Source organism: Lepidochelys kempii, unplaced genomic scaffold (genome assembly GCF_965140265.1).
Source record: "Lepidochelys kempii isolate rLepKem1 unplaced genomic scaffold, rLepKem1.hap2 scaffold_54, whole genome shotgun sequence".
In the NCBI taxonomy this organism is placed as follows: Eukaryota; Metazoa; Chordata; order Testudines; family Cheloniidae; genus Lepidochelys; species Lepidochelys kempii.
Window position 1 is genome coordinate 819,978 of NW_027333639.1, and position 12,403 is coordinate 832,380.

General features: G+C 54.4%; 1 protein-coding gene across 1 annotated transcript; it reads right to left on the reverse strand.

Moving 5' to 3' along the window:
* Positions 1-325: 325 nt before the first annotated feature.
* Positions 326-5,542, reverse strand: LOC140904648 (C-type lectin domain family 2 member D-like). Its single transcript, XM_073327080.1, has 5 exons — positions 5,446-5,542; positions 4,282-4,383; positions 2,963-3,150; positions 2,117-2,220; positions 326-476 (listed from the first exon to the last, which is right to left on the reverse strand). Exons 1-5 carry the CDS (start codon positions 5,540-5,542, stop codon positions 326-328), a joined length of 642 nt encoding a protein of 213 aa, XP_073183181.1.
* Between the last annotated feature and the right edge of the window lie 6,861 nt (positions 5,543-12,403).

A 12,403-nucleotide genomic window follows, 5' to 3' on the forward strand; every position in this document is an offset into this window, starting at 1 on the left:
GATAATTTTCTAGAATAAAAAGCTTCTGTTGGGGAATGTCAGGGCAGTGAAAGCTGAGGCTGGTACCTTGGCTCAGTTAGGCAGAGTTCCTGGTGCAGCTGAGGAGGGGTAGGAAAGGCTGGATTTGAGCCGTTCCACTGGCGGAAAAAGAGATGGCACGGGTGTGGGGACAAGATGTGCAAATAGCATCTCTGGTTTTCACCTGAGTCCACAGTGCTCTGCCCAGTGATGCGCAGAGCATTCCCCGATATTCTGGAATTGTTCAGATGTGATCTTGTAAAGAGATCAGTCCGGCTTTTCCGGGACTAATTCCACAGTGCTCTCCTTACGAGCCCCCTTCCACGGCAGCCTCCTGTGCCTGTGTAAATGCATCGGGTTTGGTGCAGATCCAGGGTCTCTCACTGCTGCATCGCCAGCTGCTGACCGCACTCAGATCGTTCAGATACGCGCAGTCTCCTCCTCCTCCGATTGGAAACCTGCAAGACAGAAGCCAGGGAGCTGGTGTCAGGTAGGAGTTGGACATTTCCCATCAGTCACAGGCAGGGAGAGACGCTCTCGCACAGTGCAGGGAGCTGCTGCACTCACAGCCCCTCACAATTCCCCTTCCTGCACCTGCCACAGGCCCCAGCTAGAAAGGGGGCAGTGGGGCAGCAAGGCCAGGAAAGGCTCGAAGATCAACTGACCTCCATGGAGCATTTATGCCAGGTGGGTATTAACCCAGTTCCTACTCTCTCCCCCGCTCCCCCCCACCCCGGCCCAGCTGGGTCTGGATGGGCCCCTGCAGGCCCAACCCACCCAAACTGCCCCGGGCGCAGGTTCCAGGTGACTCTCAGCGTGGCGAGGAGCAGGAGTAATCCTGCACAGAAGAGCTGGGTCCAGGGCTCCCTGGACAGTTTACATCAGCTCTCAGGCCAGAGGCCTGTCAGGACAGGCTGTATTGCAGGGGGCGGCTGGAGTGAAATGCCAGCAGCACAAACCCAGCAGCCATGGGGTGACCCCAGCCACTCACACAGAGCTTCCTGTGAGAGCTGGAGGCCAGCGCTTCCCACCTGGGAACAGGGTGGGATCCAGGCCCACAGGCAAATCCTCCCCCATGGTCCCATCCTGGCTACTCACAGCTGTCATGTGCTGGGCTGGGAGGAGGCCCAGCACTACTCTTTGGGCAGGCCGGGATCTCCCTGCCCTCAGGCCACCAGCCTCTGGCTTGGGGTGAGATCTGTCCCAGAGAAGGGAGAACCCAGCTCACAGCCACCTGAGCAGTTGGCTGTGGGTGGCTCCCCCACCAGCATCACCCCGGAAGAGCTCTGAGGAGATGGCAACGATGCACCCAGAGCCTTCTGCTGGGGCGGGCGCCCACAGGGTGGCAGATTTCAGGGTTAACACCCCACTGAGATGCCTGTTTACCCAGTTCCGGTAAATTGGCGTCACATTAGCCATCACTGATGGTGTCTAAAAATCGCATCTCTGCATCCCATCCAGAGGGGACATGTTCCCAGACAATATGGGGATAGTTGAAAACCCCCATTATTATTGGGTTTTCTGCTTTTGTAGCCTCTCTAATCTCTGAATTTCACAGTCCCCATCCTGGTCAGTAGTATATTCCTGCTGCTAGATTCTTATTCTTCAAGTGTGGAATTTCTATTCTGAGAGATGCTAGGATACAGTTGCATTTGTTTAAGATTTTTACTGTACTTTACTCTATTCTTTCCTGGACATGTAGTGCCATTCTCCCGCCAGCGTGACCTACTCTGCCGTTCTTTCAGTGCTGATGCTCCAGGGTCAAACCCTGCTATCGGATCAGCTGGGGTTTGGTTATTTGATCCCACCCAGATCCCACTGAAATCCCTCTTGGGATGTCGTCTGGGCCATCTCTACTGTACCCCACTTCTCATGGCAGCCCCAGTCACTCAGCGTTTGTGACTATAAGGCATCTTTAACGCAGATGGCCCCACTAAAGCCAGACAGATCTGAAAGCTTTGGCCAGTCTCCCAGCAGACAACACTTGCTTCCACCCATCACTAATATGCAGAGTACATAGCACTGACTGGTGAGTCGGCTGAACTCGGTATTTCAGACACCAGGGACCCAAAGCCCAGGCATTTCACAGAGGACTTACAGGTTGTTGAATTTGGTGCCATTGGCCCATTTCCAGAGCTGCCCAGGGTCCCTCCGGAGGCCAATGCAGTGGTCAAATCTGCCTTTATAGCACAGCAGGAAAGCCTAAAAACAGCAGAGGGAGAGGTGGGGTCAGAGCACAGGCTCTGTGCACCAGAGACTCACAGGGATACACTGACGGGCTCTGTTTTCAGGGAACAGCTGAGGATTTTCGCCTCCTTCTTGCCCAGCTCTGGGTAATTCAGTATTAACTTTCCCATCCCAAACCCAGCTCCCCCTCAGACCAATCCGCCCAGGGCTGGAGCAGCTCTTGGGTGCTGCTGGGTCTAAGCTGCCCCCACACCTCTCTATAGAAGGCCACATTCTGTGTCAAAGCCTCGCCTTACAGAACAGCTGAGCTCCCCTCCCCATCACAGGGGAAGGGGAAGGAAAGAGCCCAGCTGAGCTCAATAAGGGATGCTGGGAAGGGCCAGGGATGAGAGAAGAGCCACCAAATCCTCAGCCAGAAGGGGCCAGGGCTAAGAGGAGCCCCCCCATCCTCATCTGGCTACCCAAGAGCACTGGCTCTTCAAGTCAATCTGGGATCTCAGTACCCCTTTGGCCCCATGCCACCCAGAAGACACTCAAGCCAGCCTAGCCCGAGAGAGGGGCGGTCTCCTTTTGAGAGGGCTGACAGTGAGTGATCCCTGCAGTCAGACACGGACACTAGAGGTGCCCCGGGCCAGCCAGCCAGGCCTGGCATTCAGCAACTGGAAGCTCATTTACTCAGAGCTGCTCCTCGAACCCAGGTTCTCCTGCAGCAGCTGCTGAGCCAAGACCAGAACGTTGCAATTTTAGCATCTCACACCATTTCCTGCTCACTGTTGATCTCAGCCAGGGAGGCGCTGAGCGCAGAGCAGTGGGTCAGGCTGCAGGTCCAGTTCCTTTCGGCCTCAGAGAAATAGTAGCATCTCCCTCGGTATCCGATCCAGCCGTCTGGGCATGTGGGGCCAGCAGGGAGGCCCAGATCAGCTGACAGAAGCTGAGGTCTCCACACTGAGAATGAGACAGAGACACGTGGTGTGAGCAAGACCCGCCACCCGCCAACGAGGAGAACAGGGGGAGATCAGCCCCTGCGCCCCAGGCTTCTGAGACACCTCGAACCAGGGTGGGTACTGAAAGGCCGTGAGGGAGCCAGGAGGACGCTGGGAATCCAGCCCCAGAGGGGGGTTATCTGACTCTGCTCTCACTCTCTTGGGTTCACATTCAACAGGGATGCAGCTGACAAACTGCTCATGCCATGAAGCCCAGGACAGCGAGCTGGGCCCAAGCTCAGCGTTACAACACGGGGTGGGCAGAGAGCTGCAGAGGGAGGGGACAGTTACCAGGGGGCCAGCAGGGGGGCAATAATTAATGGGTAGGAGATTAACTTCAACATGATTTGCCAGGTCTAGTATCCCAAGGAGTTCTGCTAGCCTGGACTGCTGCCCCCTCCCCCTGCTCTGCGCTTTGCTTCCCTGGAGAGGCAGGTTGAGATGAAGACGGGAACAAACTCCCTTCCCTTCAGGAGACTGAACGCCCGCTGCCCGGCCTGTCCAGCACAGCCAGCCAGGTTCACGGTCACCATAAGCAGCTGCCATCTGCGCTCGCACACGCTGTCTGTGCAGGCGGGGACGTCAATAGCGCGATGAGACCCTGCCCTGCCGAGGTCACCAAGGGGTGGGTTTCACGCTGCCTTAAGGGAGGTGTCCGTACTGCGTTCCACGGCTCCTTTCAGTGACACGCCAGCACCTGCCCAGCACTGGGACGACCCGGGGATGCAGGAAGGCCAGGCTGGCACCTCAGGGAGACACGCTGCAGGCAGAGGGCCCAGCTCATTCCTGCCCTGCACCGTCAATCACCCCCACTCTGCATGGGTATCAGTGACCGTGCCTGGGGCCCGGCAACAGTGACTTGGACCCAGAGTGCTCAGAGATGGGCTGCGGGGAGCTAATGTCAGTCCCGACACAGAGAGTGCCCAGGTGCAGGGGTCTGGGAGGGAGCAGGAGGAGGGTCTTGGAGGAACACCCCCCAGGAATCCTCTGTCCCAGGGGCAGAAGCCAGACAGGCCAGGAGGAGAGACTGAGTGTGGTGGCTCCAGGGGGAATGGGATGTGCAGAGAGGGGGAAGGGAAGGGCGAGAACTCACCTGCCAGGAGAATTATAAGAACTAAGAACATAATTGCGAGGGCGACTGTGAGCACAATTGTACATGTCTTGTAGTTACATTTCCTGCAGTTAGGACGACGATCTGAAACAGAAAGACTTGTCAGGCAGGGCTGCAAGGACATGTCTCCCCGACAGCCCCAGGGCTAGAGCTACCTTAGAACAGTGGTTCTCACCCACCAGTTCATGTACCCCTGGGGGTAAGCAGAGGTCTTCCACGGGGCACATCAACTCATTGAGAGATTTGCCTCGGGTTACAACAAGCTACATAAAAAGCACTAAGTCAGTACAAGCTAAAATTTCCTACAGACAATGACTCGTTTATACTGCTCGATAGACTATACACAGAAAGGTACAGCGTTTATAGTCCAATTGATCGATTTCATAATTAAATACGCAACAATCAGAGAGAGTCAGCAATTTTTCAGGAATAGTGGCTGTGACATGTTTGTATTTTTATGTCCGATTTTGGAAGCAAGTTGTTTTTAAGTGAGATGAAACTTAGGAGAGTGCAAGACAAATCAGCCTCCTGACAGGGGGACAGTCCTCTGGAAAGGCTGAGAGCCACTGGACTCGAACATGCACCTTTCTGTTGATTGCTCCTTCCCTCAGATGCTGAACAGCCCCTCCTTCCCCTCAGCCCAGTGCCCTCCCCTGGGCACTCCCAGCCAGGCTGCCAGGAGGCCTGGTGAGCTCAGGGGCACAGAGATAAGGACCCGCATGTCCTGGTGGCAGTTGCTCCAACTGCCCCCCCACCATCCCCACCCCCATTCTGCCCCCTGCCAAGCGCTGGCTGGGCCCACACTGCCGAGTGCCCCTGTCCCCGCACACTGGGGTCTCACACTGGCCAGACACAGCAGAAGGAGGGAGAACGAACCAGGCAGAGATGGGCCAGGGCAGTCACAGGGGGTCTGACACACCCAGCCCAGGAGGGCCCTGCACAGCCCCACGACCACCGCTGTGTGCGCCAGACAGCAGCTGTGAGCCGGGGATCGGTGCCCTGAGAGCCCCTGGGGGTGATCCAGTCCCTGCTACCCACAGACGGGGCATTGCTGGGCACTGGCTGCTGCCACTGAGAGCCTGGCCCCATGTGGGGAAGCCTCAGTGTCTCTCTCCAGCCTGTTCCCAGGCAGTGACACCCCATTACCTGGCTCTCCTCCAGTCTCCAGGTCTCCATTGCCCTCAACAGGCCACTCCTGCAGCGGCTCTTCGCTCCCAGCAGGTCCAGGTGCTGGCCCCATCATCTCTCTCAGTGACGCTTGGGCTGCACACGCTGCTGGAGGCGCTGGGCTGGGGTCGGCTGCTCTCTGTGACTGTGTCCGATTCAGCAGCAGCGAAGCCGAGCTGGGGCGGGGGTCCTGGCCCTGCTTCCCCCCACACCCTGCTCTGGACTCTCCAGCCGATCTGAAAGTCGAGACGGACCCAGCAGGACAGGCCAGTGGGGCGGGGGGGGGAGGGGCGCGATTTGTGGTTTCTCGTTCCCTGCCCAGCAGCCCAACCCCCAGCCAGAGGCTGTGCCATGATGTTTGAACGCCCTTAAACGCCATGGCCCCTCCATCCCCCAGGGCTTCAGAGACCTGATCTGCTGAGGACCCCACCCGCCAGGCACCACCCACGCGTGACAGGCACCCAGCTGGGGTTGACAGGAGGGAAAAACCCTCCCTCCCCACACATACCTCCCGCAATCGAGAGCAAGTCGAGAATCCTAACAGGAGTGGGGAGTTGGCGGGCGGGGGGAGAGAACCAGGATGGAATGAGTAAAATCAAGGCAATTAAATCACCAAGTCCAACGCCTCAATTTAAATAATCAATTTTAATCAACTTATCAATTCACACTTCAGTAATTTTCTAAGGCCAAGTCCCCACTCAGTGGGTGACAGAACCATTAAAACTTCATGTCCAAAACTTCCCCCACGGGGGGGAGGAGGGGCGGGGAAATTGTGTGAGTGGCCCTTTCTTTCCCCCTTTTTCATTGGGAACGCAGGGAAGGGGAGGATGCCCGTGGGAAGCCCGGCCTGGGGCCCCCAAGGTTGGGGGTACAGGGAGCAACAGTGCGCTGATGCCCCCCCACCCCACTGGCTTGGGGCCATGGGAGGGGAAGGGCCCAGGTAGCTCCATGCTGCACACAGGTGCCCCATCCCCAGCGAGCCGACCGAGGCGTGGGGAGAGCCACCAGACACCTAAGAGAGGCCCTGCCCCCAGAGGAGAAGGAAGGGGGACAAAAGAGAGCCCCCCCCACCAGCCCAGAGAGGAGAAGAAGGGAAGGGAGAGGAGGCACCTCCCCCCCCCGAGCCTGGACAGTGGGAGGGGACGGGGGGGGCGCGCCCTGTCACAGAGTGTGGGGGAGTCCAGGCCCTGCACCCCTCTTCCTGGGATTCACTGAGACTCTCAGCCAGCCAGTAAAACAGAAGGTTTATTGGACAACAGGAACACAGTCCAAAACAGAGCTTGGGGGTACCCCCAGGACCCCTCCGTCAAGTCCTTCTGGGGGAGCAGGGAGCTTGGACCCCAGCCCTGGGGTTCCCTGTGTTCCTCCACCCAGCCCCAAACTGAACTAAACCCCCCCAGCCGGCTCCCTCCTGCAGCCTCTGTCCACATTCCCGGGCAGAGGTGTTACCTCCCCCTTCCCCTCCTGGCTCAGGTGCCAGGCTCTCAGGTCTCCCATCCCCAGGGCACATTCCCAGGTCAACAATCCCCCCTCCCTGCTGCCTCACATCCTCACAGGCCTCCCCCCGGAGCCCAGATGGGGGGGGGCGCGCCGCCTCCCCACCCCGGAGCCCAGACAGGGGGAAACTTCCCCAGAGTCCTGCCTGGCTTCATGGGGAGCAGTTCCAGAGCATCGCCCAGGGACTCCGGGACACCCCCCCAGCCCGGAGAGATGGGGGGGGGGGGTTCCAGCCCCTGCCCCCCCTGTGTCCCGGCGCTCCCCCCACGAGCCCGGCACGCGTGGCACGTTTCTCACCGGCTCAGGAGCGACTGTCACCATCCGGAGCCTCCCCAGCCTCTGCGACCGCCCCCCCCGGGCTGCGCTTTAAACCTCGCGCTGACTCCGCCCCCGCCCCGCCCAGTCCTGCCATAAAACAGTTGAACATTTTGACCTGTGACTTCACTTGCTGACCCGCTTCCGCCCTCAGCAAAGGCTCGAGGGGGAGGGTCCTCCGGCGTGTCCGGAACCCAGCGCCCCGCCCGCTGGCTGGCTCGGACAGTCCAAAATGACGTGCCTGGTTCTCAGACTTGTCCCTGCTGCTGGGGATCAGCTCTCACAGCGGGGCGCCCCCCCGGCTTTCTCCGGGAGAAGCCCCCCCGACCCCCCCAGCTGTCTGCTGCCAGGTTCCCGGTCCCTTCCCTCCAAGCAGCTGGGACTGGCCGCTCCCGGAGGCAGAAGACCCCGGGCTGGCCGGACCGAGTCAGACGCGGGACGGTTGTGCCCGAGGGGAGAGCGATAGTAATCCTGAACTTCAGCGAGGAGGAGCCAAGATGGCAATAAACAGGGTCCCACGTCATCGGGGTTGTAGTTGGGTTTGTATCCTCTTTGGTCTATTTAACTGCACCCAGGCTGTTCTGGTTACCAGCGCTTGTCCCTCGCTCGTTTCCAGCGGGGAGCAAGGGGACTGGACTAGGAACTGTGCTACAGAGAAAGGAGAGGGGAGTGTAATTGTTTGAATTAAGCGTCAAAGCCCAAGCAGATGGTGGAGAGACAGGTGGGCAAAGGACAGAGCCGAATAAATAAGGTGACAGAACAAATAAAAGTGTATTTTTACACCTCAAAATAAAGAAATACATTCGTCTTAAAAGCATCTGGTTCAAAACCCTGGGTTTTCTACAACACAATCCCTTGCTTTCCAGTGTCATAAATTATCAGAAGAATAGAAACGTCTGATATGTAGCAATACTGCACAGACGTACAAATCACAGTGCATTCAGATCCCTATGCCAGGTTTTAATGCCCCTGCTAGGATATATCTTTTAAAACAACGAAGACTGTTAACAGTGTGGCCTCTAGTAGAGCTGATCAAAATACAAAAAGCCATTTTCATGCACAGTGGCAAAGTTGTTTTCATTTCAATGTGTTTGAAACAAACCCACTTTTCTTCATTTTTGTTCGAATGTTTAATCCAAAACAGTTATTTATTTTGTTTGCCAAAATCCACTTTTTCAGCAAACCAGTATTTTTGCTCTGCGTTTTGGAAATGATCAAATAGTATTAAAATATTTATTTTTGGCAAACAAACAAAAAGGTCGACAACTGTGCATGAAAAATCTCACTGTTGGAAAAAAAAGCTTTTTATTGAAAAAACCATTGAAACATTTCGACCAGCTCTCATCTCCAGTGTTTCAAGAACAAGAATCCACCATTCAAACAGCTTTGCACAGTCAGGAGTGTTTACAGAGATATGCCCACTGTTGCACCCCCATTCCAGCTATTGTAACACCCTCCCTCTAGGGTTCAGCTGGGTAAGCAGATGGCACGGGCAGTGCTGGTTGGAAAAAGTGGGTCCCCCCACCATGGCAAACTGATGAAAATGCGGGGGGGGGGGAATAATTTTCACTGAAATTTTCTACAGAAAGTTACACTTTTAGGCAAAAAGTTGAAAACCAAAATATTTCAGTTCAACGTAATGCTGCCATGAGGCCACATGGTACCCTGGTAGGATTACATTGAACTGAAATATTTCATGACATGAAACAACATATAACATGGTGCATTTTTCTCAGGAGGCTTGGTGGTTTCTTGATCTGACTGCATCTCCCACAGTGCACCACAGTCTCTCCTCAAGGTGAGGGGAGCCAGCTGTATCGTGGGTGTCTCTGACTATGGTGCATCATGGGAGATGTAGTCCAGCCAACCAGAATGAGGAGAGTCCCTCCCCAGAGCAGAATGGGGACATGAGACACCTGGACCACAGCTCCCTTGCAGCATCCCAGCAGGCTCTACAGATTGAAATGTTTTTGGTTTAGTGCAAATATTTTGTTTTTCAGACATTGGGGGTGGTGGTAAAAAAAACAACAAAAAGAACTTTCCGCAGAAAACAGCCAATTTGTGAAAAATCTGAAGTCAGTCACATTCTGCCCCATTAAGTAACTCTGGGAGGCAAAGGGGATTTAAAATGGGTGTAAACAGCCCTTGAAAATTCCCCTGCACAAGGCATCTCCCTGGCTGTTGTGAAGGCTCGGCACGTGCTCTGCTCCTGGGCCTCTGGGGAGCAGAATGTTACAGCAGCCTCAAGGCTGCTCTGACTCACACCAGGTCAGCACAAAGCCTGCCGGTCGTTCGTCTGCTCTCGGATCACGCTGTCTGATTGAAGAGATTTGATGCACCTTACCCTACTGTACCCGTATCGTGTCCGAATCCCAGAGCTGTCGACACAGTGACATCACTGTAAACGGAACATTCATTAATCCCCAAATCTGCTCAAAGCTTGTAAGTGCAAAGGAGAACGTAATAATAAAATATATTTTAAAAAATCCCTGAGAGGTTTAGGTCTGTAAACAGTGTCCCTCCTATAGGGGCACATCCTATGGTCCATATGCACATCCAGCACTATACAGATCAGATTCAGAGCGATGTTCTAATCCACGTCCATCTCCTCGTCCTCTTGTTCTCCCATCTCTTCCTCTTCCATCTCCCCCACATCGCTGCTCTTGGGGTCATCCTGGGGCTCTGTCGGGAGCAGGGGACTGGCTCTTTGGCCATCCGCTGCTCTGTAGTGACCCCTAACAGCATCTCCCAATGGCAGCTGCAATGTGATGTTCACAGCAAGGCACGAAGCATGGTTGAAATCTACAATCCAAGCAGAAAGCCCCATGGCTGGGTTCAAGGGCCGAGTGCAGGGAAGTTTGTGCTGCCCATGCAGGCAGACGGATGAAGGCAAAAAGATTGAACAAGGAACCAAATTGGACAACCATGTCAGGCTATGAGCTGTCTCAGTGTAGACAAACACCTCATTGCCCCTCAAGCCCAACCTGCAGCTCCCGGCTATCCCAGGCCTTGGCTCCCTCCACCAGAGATTTGTCAATACTCCTCAATCCCACCTCACCCCCCTGCGGTTATGGCCCGAGGTTACCCCGGACAACTCTTGATTCTCGTCACTCCTTCTGTGGCAGATACAGGATACACAGTGGGGCGGTAAGCGGGTTCCTTTGACACTCACTTGGAGTGATCTCTATGGAGATGGAGTTCATCTGTGAGGCTCCATCACAGCCATTATGCCAATTTTATAGAAATTGCACCCGTCCTAAAGTCTCATAAATGCTTATCAAATTTCTTGCACTGCACAGGCCACAGGGGAAGTATTTTACTCAATATTTTAAGCCATCAAAAAAGTGGGGGAGGTGTGGGGTTTGGGGTTTTTTTTTTTTTTTTCTGCCCCACTAGCCAGGTATCTCCATTCCCCAGGCAGCGATTTTCAGAGCTACCTAAGGGATCTGCATGCCCAGTTCATCATGAGCCATGAAATCCTCTTGAAAATGAACTTCCCAGTGCCCCCTGGCTGGGGGTCGTCTGCTGGGGCTGATCAGTGACCTCTGGAACTGGAAAGCAGTTGCCTCTAACAGAACTGATTAAGGGAGAGATACCCAGTTGGTCCCAGCAAAGGATTTGCCCCCCGCACTGCAGAGGAAGGCTAAACACCCCCTAGCTCCCTGCCAATCTGATTTGGAGGAAAATTCCTTCCCAACCCCACATATGGCAATAACTGAGACCCTGAGCATGTGACCCAGCATTAGACCCAGCCACCCAAGCTCCTGAGAGAACGAAAGCTTGGTTCCACTCCAGAGAACTGGACCACCCCATCCAGTGTCCCACCTCCAGCCAGGGCTAACTCTGATGCTTCAGAGGATGGAAACAAACAACAAACACCGCCCCCAACCCAGAATACATGGGGCGCGGGGGGAGAGAAGTCCCTTCCTGACCCCTGCAGGTGACCAGCTGAAGCCCTGAAGCATGAGACTTGGGACTATAAGACATATGCCAGAAAAGACCCCAGAGTTGGCCAGTCCAACCCCCACCATCACAAGCAACCCTGTCATGCAAATCACACTCAAATGTGTCCAAAGCTATCTTAAAACTAATAAAGTTGTTTGTTCCACAACTCCTTTTGGAAGCTGATCCAGAACCTCCCTCCTTGGATGGTTAGAAACCTTCTAATCTCCAGCCTAAACTTCTTCTTGGCCACTTGATCCTCATTTGTTCTTGTGCCTACATTGTCCTTTATGTAGAACAGCTCTTCACCCTCCCTGGTGTCTACCCCCCGATGTATTTATGGAGAGCCATCAGATCCCCTCTCAGCCTTCCTTTTGCTAGACTAAACCAGCCCAGCTCTCCCTTTCTCCTCTCATAGGACAGACCCTCCATTCCAGATGAGGGCCCCCCAGTGCCATATACAATGTCATTAATGCTTCTCTATCTCTACTGGAAAGGCCTCAGCTGATACATCCTAGAGTCACATTTGCTTTCTTCATGGGTCACATCACATTGGTGGCTCCATCATCCTGTAATCGACCAACTCATGAAGGTCTCGCCCTTCCTCTGTCTCCTCCAGCTGATGAGCCCCCAGCATACAACAGAAATTCTTATGATTAGACCCTAAGTGCAGGATCTTGCACCCGGTACTATTAAATTTCATCTTTTTCTGTTACTCCAGTCTACAAGGTCATCCAGATCTTCCTGTGTAAGATTCCAACCCTCCTCTGTACTGACCACGTTTCCCAGCTTTTTATTAAGTTTTAAGTAAGTTTAAGTAAGTTTTGTTATCACTCTCCTACTTTTCGTGTTAACACCATTAGTAAAGAGATTAATGAAGATGGATCCCAAAACCGATCCTTGAAGAACTCCATTAGGAACCTCCCTCTGGTCCCATAGTTCATCTTTCAGCCTTCTCCCCTTCAGTCGGTTCCTCACCCACCTTACAATTCTTGTGCTGATCCCCACCTTCCTTAATTTAGCTAATTATTTCCCATGTGGTACCATATCAAATGCTTTACTGAAGTCCAAGTATATTAGATCTGCTGCATTTCCCTTGTCTAAACAATCAGTTCTCGTCTCAAAGACGGAACTCGGGTTAGTCTGGCCCCAGCTACCTTTGGTTACATCCCCCTTGCCATTT

Coding starts and splice junctions, on each gene's coding strand:
- LOC140904648 (XM_073327080.1), bottom strand. CDS start 5,542: ATGATGGGGCCAGCACCTGGACCTGCTGGGAGCGAAGAGCCGCTGCAG. Junction 4,384..5,445: donor GGAGACTGGAGGAGAGCCAG/GTAATGGGGTGT, acceptor TTTCTGTTTCAG/ATCGTCGTCCTAACTGCAGG. Junction 477..2,116: donor GGCACCAAATTCAACAACCT/GTAAGTCCTCTG, acceptor TCTGTCTTGCAG/GTTTCCAATCGGAGGAGGAG.